The 17,402-nt window shown below is 46.2% G+C and overlaps 1 protein-coding gene across 2 annotated transcripts; it reads right to left on the reverse strand.

The window, feature by feature from the left end:
* Window positions 1-730: 730 nt before the first annotated feature.
* Rabl2b (RAB, member of RAS oncogene family-like 2B) lies at window positions 731-15,763 on the reverse strand. Of its 2 annotated transcripts, none has more exons than XM_013025809.1 (8): window positions 15,609-15,763; window positions 7,096-7,125; window positions 5,792-5,871; window positions 4,591-4,670; window positions 2,640-2,751; window positions 2,280-2,377; window positions 1,908-1,991; window positions 731-1,738 (listed from the first exon to the last, which is right to left on the reverse strand). In XM_013025809.1, the coding sequence occupies exons 1-8, from the start codon at window positions 15,713-15,715 to the stop codon at window positions 1,658-1,660; spliced, it is 672 nt and encodes a 223-aa protein (XP_012881263.1). In that variant the 5' UTR covers window positions 15,716-15,763; the 3' UTR covers window positions 731-1,657. The 2 variants fall into 2 exon arrangements, with proteins under 2 accessions (XP_012881263.1, XP_012881264.1); XM_013025810.1 differs by having other exon boundaries at window positions 2,280-2,374; window positions 15,609-15,756.
* Window positions 15,764-17,402: the final 1,639 nt, after the last annotated feature.

Genomic DNA, 17,402 nt, shown 5'->3' on the forward strand with positions numbered 1-17,402 from the left:
AGCACTATACCACTGAGCCACCTTCCCAGCCCCTAAAGTAATGCAATTTGAAAAACCTCAGGGCAGGTAAGCTCTGAGTTGACTGTGTGAGCATCATTTATTTAAAGAAGAAGCTCCCACTCCTATATGTTTTGCTGCTAGTGCTGCTATTACTGGGGCTTGACCTCAGAGCCTGAGTGCTGTCCCTTTACTTTTTGGCTAAGGGCTAGCATTTTACCACTTGAGCCACAGATCACTTCTGGTTTTCCAGTGGTTAATCGGAGTTGAGTCAGGGTTTGTCCATTCAGGCTGGCTTCAAACCATGATCCTCAGATCTCAGTCTCCTAACTGGCTAGAGATTACAGGCATGGGCCACCAGCACCCAGCACTTTTTTTTGTTCTTGCCAGTCCTGGGGCTTGAACCCAGGGTCTGGGCACTGTTCCTGTGCTGCTTTTACTCAAGGTTAGCACTCTACTTCTTGAGCCACCACGCCACTTCTGGCTTTTTCTATGTGGTATTGAGGCATCTAACCTAGGGCTTCAAGCACGCTAGGCAGGCACTCTACCACTGAGCCACATTTCTAGCCCCAGCACTTGTTCTTGAAACACTAAATTTCACTGAAATGGTCTTCTCTAGTCAATCAAGATGAGGTTATGCTGTGGTAGATCAAGATGATCTGTAGTTAATGTGGTTGATGGTCTGTATCATTTTCCCCAGTATACCTCAGAACTTCCAAGCACAAACTAACACTCTATGTAACTCAATGTTTATTGTAAAAAATACAAACAAAACAACAGTGAAAATAATGCAAATGATGTTCAGGATGATCATATACTACCAAGCCACAGGTACTGGGCAGGGGAGGAGGCAAGCAGGGCATCTCTTCTGCCACTCAGTCCTTGGTCACTCACAGAAGGCAGTGTTCAAGGATCCTAATGAACTGGAGGAAAGGTTCCCATGCTGACAGGAAGACTTTGAAAGCTATTCTGAAAGCTGATTTCATGCAACCCCAATGACGTGTTCCTTGTGGCACAGCTGTTTGACCTCATGTTTACCAACAGTAATGTATGTGATTACATACAGCTACACATTGTTTTTATTTTACTGTGATGCAAACCTGGTTCCTGTGATCTCAGCCTTATGTAGAAGAGTTCTTGAAATAGTAGGTACTCGAAAATCTGGAATGAACAGTTCTATGTTCAAAGGCATTGTTTTAAAAAAGTTGGCTGGGAGACAAGAGGGAAAAAGGACAGAGCCTCACAGACTGCGGGGAGCGGGATGTGATAACCAGGGACCAGCGATCATTCTCTTGGCAGATACGCATCAGACATCCCTGAGGTCAGTTTTGGGAGGAAAAAACAAAATCCAAACAAACCTTAAACACCTAAATGTCTATTTTCTGAAGAGGCATGTAAGTATGTTCCCTGATTCTTTGCTGCTCAGCTGGGGGTGTGGGTGGAAGGCTTGGAAGCACTGAGTGCTAATTCTGCTGCAGGGAGGTTGGTGGGGTCCCACACCAGTGTGCTTGTGCTGACCTCATCCTACACCAGGGGATGGTGGGTTTGCAGAAAGCTGAGCAAGGGTGGTCTGAAGAGCTGCTCCATTCACAGCTAGAGGGGTCTTCCAAAAGGCTCCCCCCACATCCCCTCAAGTCAGCGATTCGAGGCTACTCTTGGATCAGGTAGGGGATGGGCTTTCAATCCTGCTACTCGGCTCTTGGTCTGGTGCATCCTCTTCTTTCTGCTCCAACTTGAAATTCTGTGAACAAGGTCCCAGATGAGGCCTGGCCCTGCATTTGCCCATGTAGCCCCGATACAATTAAAAGTAGCAAGGGCAAGTAGAATACATTACATTGGGTTATACCCCACATCTCTGAAGAGGAGGCACGCTTTTTCTATCCCCTCCCCCCACACGGGGCCTAGCCTACCTCGAGCTCGCGTAAAACCTCATCCATAAAGTCCTGGGAATTCTGTTTGTATGACACAGCTAAGCGGATTGCATCATTGAAGAGCTGTGGTGGTAGAGGCAACGTGTGACAATGGGCAGAGGGCCTTGGACTCCTACCACCCTCTACAACTAGCAAGCCTGCTCTTCATCGCCGCCCTCATCACCGGATCCAGTCAAGAGACACTCACGGCACCAAGCACAAGCCCACCACCCTATTCCCCCCCTTCCCCCCCCCCCCGCCCCGGCTCACCGGCACACCCTGTCCATTCTCCTGGTCCCTTCCCTTCACAGATCCCTATGACTTCAGTATCTATTCCCCATCTCACTGACTGCTCCTGCAGCCTGCCATTACCTTCACAACATTGGTACCATCGGCAGCTGAGACAAAGTACAGCGGCAGGGAGAACTTCCGGGCAAAATTGAAGCTTTTCTGAGTCACCTGTGTGTCTGCTGCAGAGAAAAGCAGGGCATTGCCTATCTATTCAGAGAAAGGGAAAAGGGATTTGAAAGCTAAGGGGAAGCTGAGCTAAAGGGTAGGTATGTGTTCTGAGTAGACAAGATCTGTCTCAGGAAGAAGACAGATTGGCATCTTTAAGGGGAAGGGAGGTGAGGAAGGATAGATCACTGAAGGCCACCCACTCCAGGGTAGTGGGAAATGTATGGTGGAGGGTTCCCAAGAATCACTGTCACTCAGGTCCAGGGATGGCCCCACCATCGATTTTATTGGCCACCACGACGCATGGGATCTCCGGCCTGAACTCCCGAAGCTCTGCATACCAGGTGCTCAGGTTCCTATAGGTGACTTTCCTCTGTACATCAAACACCTGCGAAGGGCAGAGGAAGACGTCATTTCTAAAATCCATTTCTAGTGACTGACCCGCCCCCCCCCCCCCCCCCCCACCGGGGCAGGTGAGTACAGGCAAGCACCATAGCCAAGGAATTCAGACTGGCACACTAGCCAGAAGAGGGTCTGAGAGGAACCAATGAATATACATGGACATCCAGGAGGGTGTCACTCTCAAGATAGGAGAGGCAAGCTTAAATAGTAGATGTCAGAGCACAACTGAAACTGAAACGGCTAAGTTTCCTGTTGCTGTGAGTCATACTTGTAGCTCCACTTGCCTTACTTTATATCCTCTTTTGTTTTTAGTATCTTCTTCTTCTTAAGAATTTGGAAATTCTCAAGGGCTTAAGGGACTGAAGAGCTGGGTAATGAGCCTCTCCTTTATACTTTGAAAGGGATCAGGAGGGAAGAATCCTCACTATCTTCATTGTGGTGTCTGCCAGCTGATAAGCCCCCGTTGGCAACTTTCACACACCAGCCAGTCCATGAGCCAGAGGCGGTAAGGTCTGTTGTGCATAAAAGAGCAACTCTGCCACATATCAGAAAAGGATGTATAGAGGTGGTGGTGTCTAGGTGGAGCCTGGATGAGCAGTATTTCAGTGAACAGGTATAAGCCAGGCAGGCTGCGGGAATGGGGAAGAGTAAGCAGACCAGTTTCTTTTGTATCCCTTCTGCTGCTGCCGCTCATTCAGGGCAGGGACAAGGTCACGCACACTGAAGGAAACCACAAAGTAGGAGGTAGTACTGGAAGGTGGGTGCTGTCAAGTGTTACTGAGTGTCAGGGCAGACTTAGAGACACCAACAGTGGTGCCAGCTCTTCCACTCCACGTGCTTTTATCAGCGATGTGGGACCCTTTGTGACTGCAGCCAGACTGAGGTTGTTGGACTTTCAGGGCTAGGCCACAGGGCAATACAACTTCCACCTGACTTTCCTTGGGTACTCAGTCTTGAGATACAGCTGCCATCCCGTGGGCAAGCCACATCAGCTTATACTAGCAAAACTACTTGGAGAGACACTTGTGACAATGCCTACTGATGGCCCAGTCTGCTCCCAGCCTGTGTGGAGCGGCCTGGAGCCCAGCCTAGGGATCTTCTTGATAGAGACCCCACAGACTTACTGGATCCCTTACCCCGTGTACAAGGGTGTTTTGTGCCATGAAGTTTGCGTTTTCTGTGAGCAAGACCTTGAGTGATAGTCTAAGAAATATGAATGGTGACAATTACCAGGACTCCCAGGTTAGTCAGCCGTCTTTGGGTGGGTGCAGATCAGCGGCAGAGCACATGCTACGCTTTCCCAAGGTCCAACAAAGGAAAAAGGAAGACTAAGAAAAAGGCAGTGTCGTATTGATCCATGTGTTACAGATGGCTGATATCCACGAAAATGTTTTATAAGTGGATCAAAAGAAAAACGTGTCTTTCTTAGCAACTAAGAGTGGTGGCTGAGAAATCAGCCATGTTACTGCGAGGTGGAAGCTTCTAGGAGACAGACTGGCTTCCCGTCACTTTTTACTCCCTTCCCATGCTGTATTCTACACCCAGCCACTAAGTGGAACCTTAATGACCCTCACAGTGAGAAGCTGGGAGGGCGGCGAGGGCCGGTCTGAGAAAGGTCGCTGGAAAGACGTAAGAGGGCCTGGGAAGGGATGTGGTCCTGTTCTCAGGCGGGGACATTTGGCATGTTTCCCCTTAGAAGTTCTGGAAGGCACATGGAGTTTAAAGCCCTCTGAGTGGCCCTGACCCCTTGTCTCCCAGTACCCAGCTCGGGTGGAAGGGCCCAGGACTCGTGACGCCCGCATCCCCTCACCCTCAGCTCTCATACCATGATGCAGGCGTGGGCCTTGTGGTAGTAGGAGGCATGCATGCTCTGGAACCGCTCCTGCCCTGCTGTATCCCAAAAATCTGCAAGGTAAACACAGCTCCGTCTGATGGGATGGGAGGGCAGGAAAACCCACACATCCCCAACATCCCCCACACATCTCTGGGTAGAAACATGACACACGTGCGGGGCCAACCACAACGTGTGTGAGAGAACATGGAGAGCCTGGGGAGGAGCGGTCACCACACAGCTCCACGCTGTCATTAGGGCAGCGTGCCCCGAATGGGCTGTGAGAAGGGTGTGTGTACACTGGTGTGTGGGGACGCAGGGCCAAGGACCAGAGGGAGGGGTAGGTAGTCTGCACTATGTCCAGGAAGTCCTAGAGGTGCGGGGGGGGGGGGGGGGAAGGAAGTGGTAGGGGAGGGAGGGGGAGAGGACGGGGAGGTGTTCCTCATCCCCACAATCAAGATGGGCTAAATTTCCATGTGCAGTGATCACAGACTGGACAGCCAGGCAGGATAGGGTGGCCTGGCCAAAGAAAAAGTTGTAACTTCATGGAAGGTCAAGTCCTGAATAGGAGATCATGTTCAGGCCATAACTGTCTAGTCAAAAGTTTGTGTGCTAAGCTGGGCGCCGGTGGCTCACGCCTGTAATCCTAGATATTCAGGAGGCTGAGATCTGAGGATCATGGTTCAAACCCAGCCCGGGCAGGAAAGTCTGAGACTCTTATCTCCAATAAACCACTCAGAAAACTGAAAGTGGTGTTGTGGTTCAAATGGTAGAGAGCTCGCCTTGAGCTGAGGGACAGCGCCCAGGCCCAGAGTTCAAGCCCCATGACCGACAAAAAAGAAAAAAAAGTCTCATGGACTTTCCCACCAGGCTTCTTCGAATTGTGATCTTCATATCTCAGCCTCCTAAGCAGCTAGGATTTTGACTGGGAGCCATAACACCCAGTGTTCAGCTTTATCTTTAAACTAATAAAAGATGTATATTATTATATATCTATTAGTATGGCTTTCAATACCACCCACAGCATACATATCATTTAAGAGACAACAGGCTGTTTATTTGCTACACCTTACTGCAAAGCCATTGTAAATTACTGATGTGGTTCCCCCTTTTCTTCCCTCTCTTGGCTACCCCCTCTGGTCTTCTCCCTTTCTCTCCCGTGAGGCTCAGCATGGCCAGGGCCCACGATGCTCACCCACAAGGATGGTCTTTCCATCTACCGTGGCGGTGTGCTTATACAGAGTCAAGGCATATGTGGACAGCTGCTGTGGCTGGCTGCACACAGGTTAAGGACAGAGGTGAGTAAAAGGGGAAGAAAGAAACAAGTGGGGTGTTAGTGTGATGAAAGGTGCCCCCCTCTTTTTCTATTGAGATCTGTACAGACAGAGGATCAGTCTCTCTCACTGACACAAGCTTCATGAGGTCGAGAGACAGCAGGGGCTAGAGTGTGTCAAGTCTGACCACCTAAACAGGGAACAAACTTTTCCACAGAAACTGTCATAAGCAGTGGCATCGTGATGTCTCAATTTTTTCATGGACAGAGCTCTTGTAGGCCAAAAAGGAAACACTAATTCCAGGTGGCAACATGACTGTTCCATGGGGAAAAAAAGCTCTCCCGAGTCAGGCATCTGACAAGCTGTTTATAAACCGAAGCTGCCTAGGTGTGAAATCTAGCAGAAAACCTAGAGAATGGCACCTCTTGAAGATGGAGGTGCTAGATGGCCCAAGTAGCAAAGTTGAGACCATACAGGTGGGCTGGGTCACAGTAACACGCCGTACAAGGTAGAACAAAATATACTCAGATCCCAGTATGACTGACATCAGTCTTGTGGAGCCAAGGCAGGGAGCACACAGGTTCTAGGGCCCTCTTCACCTGTAGTTCTCAATGGATCTACCTAGCAATGTTTCCGTTTAATTTATTATTGGCTGGGTATTTTGAGGATAGGGCTTTGTGAACTTTTCTGGCCAAGCTGTCCTTGAACCCTTCCCCTCAGCCTCCAGAGTACATAGGATTACAGGTGTAAGCCATGGGAGCCGGGCCTGAGCAGCTTTGTAAAAAGCTCCTAGTTGCAGGGAAGGCCTTGCTCTAAAGCTGCACAATGTGACAAGTTACAGGAGGAGGGATCAGCTGGTAACTTGTATTGTACACAATGCATCAGAGACATTAAGCAAAATTAAGAATCCATGTTTTGAGGTAAGAAATTAAGTGCCTTATCCAAGGTCAGAGTTACTAAGGAGGCATAGCTTCATTTTCAACATTTGATCCAGACCAAATGCTCCATACCATTCTAAGAGACCCTAAACATGAGTAAGCTCTAGCACAGTCAGCAGGGATTATGTGATGTGTGGGTCAATGAGGGAGAAGGTAATGTGAAGGGAAACCCATGTGTCATTACCCATCAAATCTCCCTGGGCTGCTATTGGAAAAGGTAAGGTGGAGATGAGAGGCACCATAGTTGGAAGAGCACAGGAACAGGGGTTTCAACTCTTGAAGGATACAATCCATCCATGAGAAATCTCTCCATGAGTCTGTAAGGGGAAGGTTCAAAGTGGAAGGTCACATGGCATCCTAATCTCCTCCTTACTCCTACTCTATCAACTCCATGCTGATAATCTGGAAGACACCCGTGGTTCCCCCTCTCCCATTAACTTTCAGTCACACAGTTTTTAGGTTAAGCCTAAAATTTGGGAATCTCTATTGTCAACCCCTCATCGCAAACTACTTATGTTACTATGGATGCATAGATCAATGCATATGAGGCTCTCAGATTCATTGTTTCTACCTCAGCACATTACTGCCCATCATACAATTATCCTCATTCTCTACTCGAGGAGGCTGAGTTCAGGAAGGCTGCACCCTTCACTCCAAAGACCCTTCCCCAAGATTCTGTAGGTCCTTAGAGGTTTTGTGTAAATGACACCTGAACAGTAAGCTCATCTCTGGCGACTCTACTTATCATAGTGATAATAAATAATAAATACAAATAAAGAAATAATACGCCTTGTACTCCCCATCCCTCTCTGCTTTGCACTTTAACACCAACTGAAATAGCAGGTAACTTTATTCTGTCTGTCTCAGAATGTAATATACATGAGAGTAGTTTATGAATCCAAGTTTGTTGCTATATCCCCAAAGGCTAGGGCAGCACAAAGGTACAGTGGTACCCAGTCCGTACTTGAACACATGAATGTGAGCTTAACTTATTTCATATCTCTGAACCCAAGTTTAGACCTGTCTTCCACATCCACTAACGTCCAATTAGACCATACAGTAAATCTCAAAAAATAACCACCGTCTCCCAAATATTCTCTGAGCAAAATATAATTAAGTTGTAAATAAAAACCCAAACCAATTTTAATGTCTTTATTATTTTATTTATGCCAGTCCTGTGGCTAAACTCAGGGTCTGAGCACTGTCCCTGAACCTCTGTGTTGCAGAGTAGCACTCTACTACTTGAACCACAGGGCTCCTTCCAGCTTTTTCTGTTTAAGTGGTATTGAAGAATTGACCCGGGGCTTCATACATGCTAGGCAAGCACTCTCACTGAGCCACATTCCCAGCCCATCCTTATACTTTAAAGTTAAATGACTATCACACATATTAAGCTACTTATAAACTAGTCTGATACTTGCTAGGCAGGCACTCTACCACTTGAGCCACATCTTCAGCCCCTTTTTACTTTTTTTTTTTTTCTTGCTGGTTCTGGGGCTTGAACTTGGCTTGGGCTCTGTCTCAGCCTATTTGTGCTTACAGTTAGAGCTCTACCACATAAACCACAGCACCACTTTTGGATTTTTGAGTAGTTTATTGGTGCTAGGAGTCATGGAGTTTTCTGCCCAGGCTCGTTTTGAACTGTGATCTTCAGATCTCAGACTCCTGAGTAGCTAGGATTAGAGGCATGAGCCACTGGTTATTTATTTATTTTTGTCGGTCGTGGGGCTTGAACTCTGGGCCTGGGTGCTATCCCTGTGCTCTTCAGCTCTTGAGCCACAGTGCCACTTCCGGTTTTCTAGTGCTTTATTGGAGATAAGAGTCTCATGGACTTTCCTGCCCGGGCTGGCTTTGAACCGCAATCCTTAGATCTCAGCCTCAGGAGTAGCTAGGACTACAGGCGTGAGCCACCAGTGCCCGGCCCACTAGTTATTTTTGAGGTAAGGTCTTGCTTTATATATGAGCCAGCCTGACCTGTGACCTTCTTAACTGTGCTTCCCAGTGTGGCTGGGGATGACAGGTGAGTCTTTACACGCAGCTATTGTGCTTCCCCCTCATAGCTAGGATAACAACTGCTCACAACTATGCCCAGCTATTGGCTGAAATGGAGTCCTGAGACTTTTATGCCTAGAATTTTATAGCCTAGAATTGAGCTCCAAGTAGTTAAAATTACAGTCTTGAGCCATTATGCCTGGCATGTATAGGAAACATTAAAGGAGGTCTGGGAAGGTGGCTCAGTGGTAGAGTGCTTGCCTTACATGCATGAGGCCCTGGGTTCTATTCCTCAGCACCACATAAGCATAAAAAGCTGGAAGCGGTGCTGTGACCCAAGTGGTAGAGTGCTAGCCTTGAACTGAAGAGCTGAGGGACAGTGCCCAGGCCCAGAGTTCAAGCCCCATGACGGAAGAAAAGACAAAAAACAAAAAAAAAACTAATGCAATAAAAAATTGGCTCTTGGACCCTATGTTGAAAACGAACTTCAGAACTTCGGGGGGGGGGTAAGGTGGGAGGAATAGTGGAGGTGGGGAGGGAAGGGATGATAGGGGAGATAACAATGCTCAATAGGAAATATACTCATTACCTTACTCATGTAACTGTAACCCCTCTGTACAGCATTCTTACAATAAAAATATATACAAAAAAATTGGCTCTTAAAATATATTAACAAAGTTGAAAAACCTCTAGCTAGACTAGGAAAAAAGGGAGAGATGAGAAATTCTTTATCAGGATAAAGGCTATATATGAAAAATAGGTAACATCACACTCAATAGTAAAAAAATAAGAGTTTTCTCCTAAGACCAGGAGCAAGGCAAGGATGCCCCCTTCCACCATTTCTAGTGTGTATTGTACTAGAAATGTTACTCAGAGCACCTACACGAGAAGAAAATAATAGGCATCCAAACGAAAAGGAAGAGGTAAAATTTAAAATAAATCCACAACTGTTATATGTGATATATTCAGCAAGGTTTAAGAATATAAAACCAAGCCGGGCGCCGGTGGCTCACACCTGTAATCCTAGCTACTCAGGAGGTTGAGATCTGAGGATCATGGTTCAAAGCCAGCCCGGGCAGGAAAGTCTGTGAGACTCTTATCTGCAATAAACCACTATAGAAAACCGTAAGTGGTGCTGTTGCTCAAGCAGCAGAGAGCTCGTCTTGAGCTGAAGAACACAAGGACAGCGCCCAAGCCCAGAGTTCAAGCCCCGCAACAAGAAAAAAAAAAAAGAAAGAAATATATATATATATATATAAAACCAACACAGAAAAATCAGTTGCTACACACTAGCATTAACAAAATATGAACATTAAACAAAGTTCCTTTCACAAGTGCATAAAAAAGAATACTTAAGAATAAATATATCCAAGGAGGAATAAAACTTGTAGCACTGAAAACTAAAGTTTTTAAGATAGAAATTAAGATCTAAATAAATGGACAGATATCTGTTTCCATGAAAATGAAGACTTAATATTATTAGGTTGATATTACCACCCATAGCAATCTACAGATTCAATGCAGTATATCTTTCAAAATCCTAAAAGATTTTTAAAAATAGAAATAGAGACATTCCAGAATTTATATAGAATTTCAAGGGATCCTAAGTAGCTAAAATAATCATGAAAAAGGACTTATAAGAGACTCATAATTCCCAATTTCAAAATTCACTATGAACCTAGTAACCAAAGCAGTACAGTATTAGAATCTGGATATCTAGAACATATAGACATAGAGGAATAGAATAGATAGTCCAGAAATGAAACCTCACAAATATGACCAATTTATTTTTGAAAAGAGTACAAAGATCATAAATGTGGAAAAGGATGGTGCTTTGAAAACTGGAAATCAGCCGGTGCCAGTGGCTCACGCTTATAATCCTAGATATTCAGGAGGCTGAGATCTGAACATCGCGGTTCAAAGCCAGCCTGAGCAGGAAACTCCATGAGACTCTTATCTCCAAAAAACCACTCAGAAAACTAGAAGTGGCACTGTGGCTCAAGTGGTAGAGTGCTAGCCTTGAGCTGAAGAGCTGTGGGAGAGCACCCAGGCCCAGAGTTCAAGTCCCACGACTGACAAAAAGAGAAAACTGGAAATCAACATGCAAAAGAATGAAGCTAGTGTTGATCAGGTGGTCAAGGCAACTGTAAAATACTAAAGTAGAATTGCAGTATGTGGGTATAGTTGGGAATGTGAATTCATGAAGATGGTCTCAAAACAGCAAAGCCTATAGAGAACTGTTTACACCTAAGTTCATATAGAAAACGTGGTGGGCCAGGGGCTCACAGGAGACAAGACTAGATCAGACATCAAAGCAAGAACAACTCTACTCTCACTTCATGAAGGTAAAAATGGCTAAGGACTCTACCAGTCCCAGAGGAGAAGTAGGATGCCCCATGGAAATAAGCTACGAGTACTGCATACCCTTAACTTCATACCACATTAAAAATGAACAGGCTGGGGGCCAGTGGCCTGTAATCCTAACTACTCAGACCTGTAATCCTAACTACTTAAAAACTGGAAGTGACACTGTGGCTCAAAGTGGTAGAGTGCTAGCCTTGAGCAAAAAGAACTCAGGGCCTGCACCTAGGACTTGAGTTCAAGCCCCATTACAGACAAAAAAATTAATTAATTAACTGAAACTCAGAAGTAGAGCTGTGGCTCAAGTGGCAAGGTGTTGGCCTTGAGCAAAAAGACCCTCAGGGACAGTTGCCAGGCCCATAGACCAGTGGGTGCACTGTATGCGCACATACGCATGCGCATACACATGCACACACGCACACACACACACACATACACACACACAATTAAAATTGATCAGAAACCTAAACATGAGAGTTAAAAGTATGAAATTCTTGGATGAAAATTAGAGAGTGAAAAATCTTCATGACCTTGGATCTGTAAGTATTTCTTAAATATGATATTAAAAGCACAAGAAATCAGAGAATAAGGTATGGTAGGCATAATTAAAATTAAAAAGTCCTTTGTCAACCAAGGAAGTGATAAGACAACCTATAGAATAGGAAAATATATCCAAACCATATATACCTGAAGAGTTTAGTAAGTAGAACACAACGATCTACAATAAAAAACTCCCAAACAGCCAGGCACCAGTGGCTTGTAAACCTAGCTACTCAGGAGGCTGAGATCTGAGGACTGCAGTTCAAAGCCACCCTGGGCAGGAAAGTCCGTGAGACTCTTATTTCCAATCAACTACCAGAAAACTGCAAGTGGTGCTGTGGCTCAAATGGTAGAGTGCTTGCCTTGAGCTGAAGAGCCCAGGGACAGCACCCAGGCCCAGAATTCAAGACCCACAACTGACAAAACAACAACAACAAACCTCCCAAACAATCCTATTTAAACATGGATAAAGGATTTAAGTAAACATTTGTCTGAAAAAAAACATACAAATGACAAAAAGCACATGAAAAGATGAGGCAACATCATCAGATCTGAGGAAAATGCAAATCAAAACTATAATCAGACACTATGCCCATTGGAATGGCTAGTATCACAAAAAATGGTTAGAGGTTGTAGAGAATTTGGAACCTCTGTGCACTGTTGGTGGGAACGTAAAATGGTGCAATTACTGTGGAAAACAGTTTGGTGGTTCTTTTTTTTTTTTGGGGTCCGGTCGTGGGGCCTGAACTCTGGGCCTGGGCACTGTCCCTCAGCTCTTCAGCTCAAGGTTAGTGCTCTACCACTTGAGCCACAGCGCCACTTCTGGCTTTTTTCTTTTTGCTTATGTGGTGCTGAGGAATCGAACCCAGGGCCTCAGGCATGCAAGGCAAGTGCTCTACCACTGAGCCACCTTCCCAGCCGGTTTGGTGGTTCTTCATGAAGTAAAACACAGAATCACCATGTGACCTGCATTTTACTCCTAGATATATAGCCCTTAAATTAATGGACAGACAGTTGTTCACCAGTATTCACAGCAGAACTATTTATAATAGCTTGTGCATCGGTCATTAACAAAGGTAATATTTTCTCCAGAAGGCAGTGCCCAGGTCAGAGGATTCCTGCATAAAGAAGTGGGAACCAAGCCAGGCACTGGTGGCTCACGCCTGTAATCGTAGCTACTCAGGAGGCTGAGATCTAAGGATCAAAATTCAAAGCCAGCCCCGGCAGGAAAGTCCATGAGACTCTTATCTCCAATAAACCACTTGAAAACCAGAAGTGGTGCTATGGCTCAAGCTGTAGAGCGCTCGCCTTGAGCTGAAGAGCACAGGGACAGCGCCCAGGCCCAGAGATCAAGCCCCATGACCAAACCCCCCCCCCCAAAAAAGAAAAGAAGTGGGAATAATCATTGCTGGGTGCCGGTGGCTCACTCCTGTAATCCTAGCTACTCAGGAGTCTCAGATCTGAGGATCACAGTTCAAAGCCAGCCCGGGCAGAAAAGTCTGTGAGACTCTGATCTCCAATAAACCACTAGAAAACCAGAGGTGGTGCTGTGGCTCAAGAGGTAGAGCGCTTGCCTTGAGCTGAAGAGCACAGGGACAGCACCCAAGCCCAGAGTTCAAGCCCTATGACTGACAAAAAAACACAAAACAAAAGAAGTGGGACCATATTTGTGCTTACCCTCAATGGAGGTCTGGGATGCTTATAGTAGTCAACCAGGATGAATGTACCCTGGAGAAAAAGGCACTTCAAAGAAGACCTGGTGATCTGGACTCCTACTAATAATGTAAAGTCTTGAACTGCAAGAAGGCTGCATGACTTGCACATCTCTCTGGACCTGAGGTTGTGCAGAGATAGTGCTCTCCAAATCAATGCACATAGGTGCATTGGGAGTTCTTAGTCTCCCAACAGAGTGTAGATGTACAAGTTAGAGATACTGAAATATAACAGAATTCTAGACTTTCAATAAAACTGAACCAAGTTTCTCATCTGTCCATCTTCTTTCAGATCTACTGTTTCCACCATAGGTTGTGTGTGTGAAACTGCTGTTTGAGGTATTGCTAAGGGCTGGTGACCAGCTTTTCTTTCTTTTTTTTTTGGATCTGGTTGTGGGCCTGAACTCTGGGCCTGGGCGCCGTCTCTCAGCTCTTCAGCTCAAGGCTAGTGCTCTACCACTTGAGCCACAGAGCTACTTCAGGCTTTTTTTTTTCTGCTTATGTGGTGCTGAGGAATCGAATCCAGGGCATGCAAGGCAAGTGCTCTACCACTGAGCCACCTTCCCAGCCCCTAGTTTTTCTTCAAATGTCCTGGGTGCCAATGCTGGATAATCTTTGATGTCCTATTAATGACTTAAGATTTTTATTTTTTGTTATCTCTTCACTTGACTTATCCCTGCACTGACTTAGCAGGCAGGCCCCGTGGGTCTCACTATAAGCTACATTCCCCAAAACGTCTATCAGTTATTAGGCCACAATACGCTCCCTAGCTGCCTGCCACTTGTGTGCCCTGTGTTAGTCTCTCCCAGTGGGGACAGAGGAGTTATTTATTGGGTAATCTTCCCAAATTGAAACACTCATCCTTACTTTTATTTTTTTTTTGTTTTTGGGTCCGGTCATGGGGCCTGAACTCTGGGCCTGGGTGCTGTCCCTCAGCTCTTCAGCTCAAGGCCAGCGCTCTACCACTTGAGCCACAGCACCACTTCCGGCTTTTTTCTTTTTGCTTATGTGGTGCTGAGGAATCGAACCCAGGGCCTCTGGCATGCAAGGCAAGCGCTCTACCACTGAGCCACCTTCCCAGCCCCCTTACTTTTATTTTTTTTGCAATGGTCTTGGAGCTTGAACGCAGGACCTGGGTGCTGTCTCTGAGCCTGAGTCTTTTTGCTAAAGGCTAGCACTGTAACACTTCAGCCATAGCTCCATTTCCAATTCTTTGGAAGTTCACTGAAAAAAAGAGCCTCATGAACTTTCCTGCCTGGGCTGGCTTGGAGCTGGGATACTCAGATCTCAGCCTCTTGAATAGCTAGGATTACAAGGCAAGCGCTACCAGCACCTGGCCATCCTCACTTTTATTGGGTAGAATGTTTATAAGTTCAAGGCAACTGTAAATACAAAAGTAGACCTGCAAATGTGAGTGTAGTAGGGGAAAAAGACTCAAACTGCAAAGTCTCAAAAACTGGGGGAGAGTGAAGGAAGGGGCGACATTGTCCAAAAAGAAAAAAGTTCTCATTATCTGACTTACAAAACCTTAACCCCTCTGTATATCACCTTTATAATAAAATTAAAAACATAAAAAAACCAACCTGCAAAGCCTCTAGAGAACTACTTATAGCTACCTGAGCACAAAGTAGAAAATGCGGGGGCCAGGAGTTTATAGAAGATTAGGCTAACATTAAGGCAGGAACAATCTACTCTCATTTCATGAGTAGAAATGGGCAGGTACCCATACTAGTCCCAGAGAAGTAGGATGCCTCATGGAGATGAGCTGTGAGTGCAGCACAGCCTTGCTTTACCTTTCCCCGTGGAGAGTTCTGCACCTGGCCTGACAGAATAAGCCACATGGCCAAAACCATTTTTAACACCATTATTCAACCTGTCACTTTTCCCTTTCCCTTTCCACTGTACCATCCCTTCAGCCCATGTGCCACATAAAGGAATATTCCAATTCTTACCTCCTCATTTTGTACTCCACAACTTCTGTCAGGACTCAAGGACAATGTTCTAATTCCTTAGTCCTTGAGTCATACCCCTACCCCTTTTCTCAATACTCACAATTCCTGACGTGATCCCTTCATGTATAGCTACACTCCAGCCAACACTCCTCCCTCACCAGCCCATAGAATCCACCACTCTTTGAAGACTCTGGAGGACTTTTCTAAGAAAAGTGGGTGGTCTTCCCTAATCTTTCAACATACTTGGACTTGCCCACCGCGCTGTCTCCCAAGCAGATGATCTTCACACTGTCATCAGCATCGTATTTCTCTTGGTCCAGTTCACAGCGTTTGGTTCTGTCCCCTGCCATTGGTCTGGGTTTTAGGCAAGATTCCAGCCAGGGGTCTTGTCACTATCTACGAAGGTCAATGAGAAGCTATTGTTAGAGATGTGAAGTCCCTTTAATACAATCTGTTTGTTGCTCCTCCTGGACTGATGAGAAAGGGGTGTGAAGGACATACATTCTTCTCCATTCACCATCAACTTGGTCACCTTCTATTGAGCTTCTAGGCTATAACCCTACGTCCATAAGATTCTCCTAGGTCATTTTTTTTTTTTTTTCAGATCTGGGGCTTGAACTCAGGGCCTCCGCACTGTCCCTGAGCTTCTTTGCTCAAGGCTAGCACTCTACCGCTCAAGCCCCACTGCCACTTCTGGCCTTTTCTGTTATATGGTACTGAGGAATTAAACGCAGGGATTCATGAATGCTAGACAAGCACTCTACCACTAGGCCACATTCCAGCCCTCTCCTAGGTCATTTCTTTGCTCTAGGTATGCTCAGGCCACTCCCACCTGCTCCCATCTGTTGTACTACAGGGTTTTGTGTGTTTCTCTGTGTGTGTGTGTGTGTGTGTGGTTTTTGGTGTTAGCACCAGGGCTTGAACTCAAGGCCTTTCACGTTCCCTGAACTTTTTCCCTATGGCTGATGTTCTAACATTTAAATCACACCTCCAGTTTGACATTTTTTTTCTGGTTAATTGGATATGAGGGTCTCTCAAACTTTTCTGAATGGGCCAGCTATAAACCATAATCCTTGATCTCAGCCTTCTGAGTAGCTAGGTTTGCAGGCATGAGCCACTGGCGCTGGTTTTGTTTCTTTACATTCTATTTTTTTTGGGTCTGGTTGTGGGGCCTGAACTCTGGGCCTGGGTGCTGTCCCTCAGCTCTTTAGCTCAAGGCTAGCACTCTACCACTTGAGCCACAGCGCCACTTCGGTCTTTTTTCTTTTTGCTTATGTGGTGCTGAGGAATCAAACCCAGGGGCCTCATGCATGCAAGGCAAGTGCTCTACCACTGAGCCACCTTCCCAGTCCCTTTTCTTTACATTCTTTAAACATAAATTCAACACCCATTTTCTCACTTTAACAAAAAACAGTGTCCATATCACATATTAAGTGTGAGACGCCTGTCTGGCAGTAACAGCCTCAGCTCTGATCACTGAGTGGCATGGGCCACAGGGTCTAAGATGCCTAACTTATATTCTGGAAGATCTTTCCTCGCTTCAATCAGCAGGTGCCTTTCCCTCCTTCCAGGTGGGTATTCCTCAAGCCTCTCCTGCAGAGAATATTTTAAAACCTCTAGTAGTTTTAGGCATCTCCTAAATGTTGAAACACTAAAGACACCTACATCCAGAGGCTTGTAAATTGATAAAGGCACACAAGTGCAAGTTACGTTAAACGCAAAGTTTAGTCCTGCTCACTCCAAAGGCTGTTCCTCATTCCTATGTGTGCAAAACGCACTGCCACTCAGGGCCGACACCCCTGCCAGCCTACAGAATCCACCCGGCGTGCAACTTCGTCTCTCGCCAGTTCTGCTCTATCCATATGCACATCTGATTCTGCAAACATTCTTAGCAACGTTCTACAGCCAGGTTCTGAGCAGGAACAGGCTGCCGTCGGCCCTGGTGGGGCTCGTCCCCGGGGCGCACGCACTCGGGCTTGGCCGCGGAGCTCAGGCTCCAGCTCCGGGCTGCGGGGAGGCGCTCGCCCGCTGGGCCGC

The sequence above is a fragment of the Dipodomys ordii genome, unplaced genomic scaffold, assembly GCF_000151885.1.
Source record: "Dipodomys ordii isolate 6190 unplaced genomic scaffold, Dord_2.0 Scaffold87, whole genome shotgun sequence".
In the NCBI taxonomy this organism is placed as follows: domain Eukaryota; kingdom Metazoa; phylum Chordata; class Mammalia; order Rodentia; family Heteromyidae; genus Dipodomys; species Dipodomys ordii.

What these genes read in the sequence shown, in the direction of transcription:
- Rabl2b (XM_013025809.1), bottom strand. Translation starts at nt 15,715, where the DNA reads ATGGCAGGGGACAGAACCAAACGCTGTGAACTGGACCAAGAGAAATAC. An exon ending in AGATTTCTCATGGATGGATT is followed by an intron (nt 5,872 to 7,095) that starts GTATCCTTCAAG and finishes ACCTGTGTGCAG; the next exon opens with CCAGCCACAGCAGCTGTCCA. An exon ending in TGGAAAGACCATCCTTGTGG is followed by an intron (nt 4,671 to 5,791) that starts GTGAGCATCGTG and finishes TTTACCTTGCAG; the next exon opens with ATTTTTGGGATACAGCAGGG.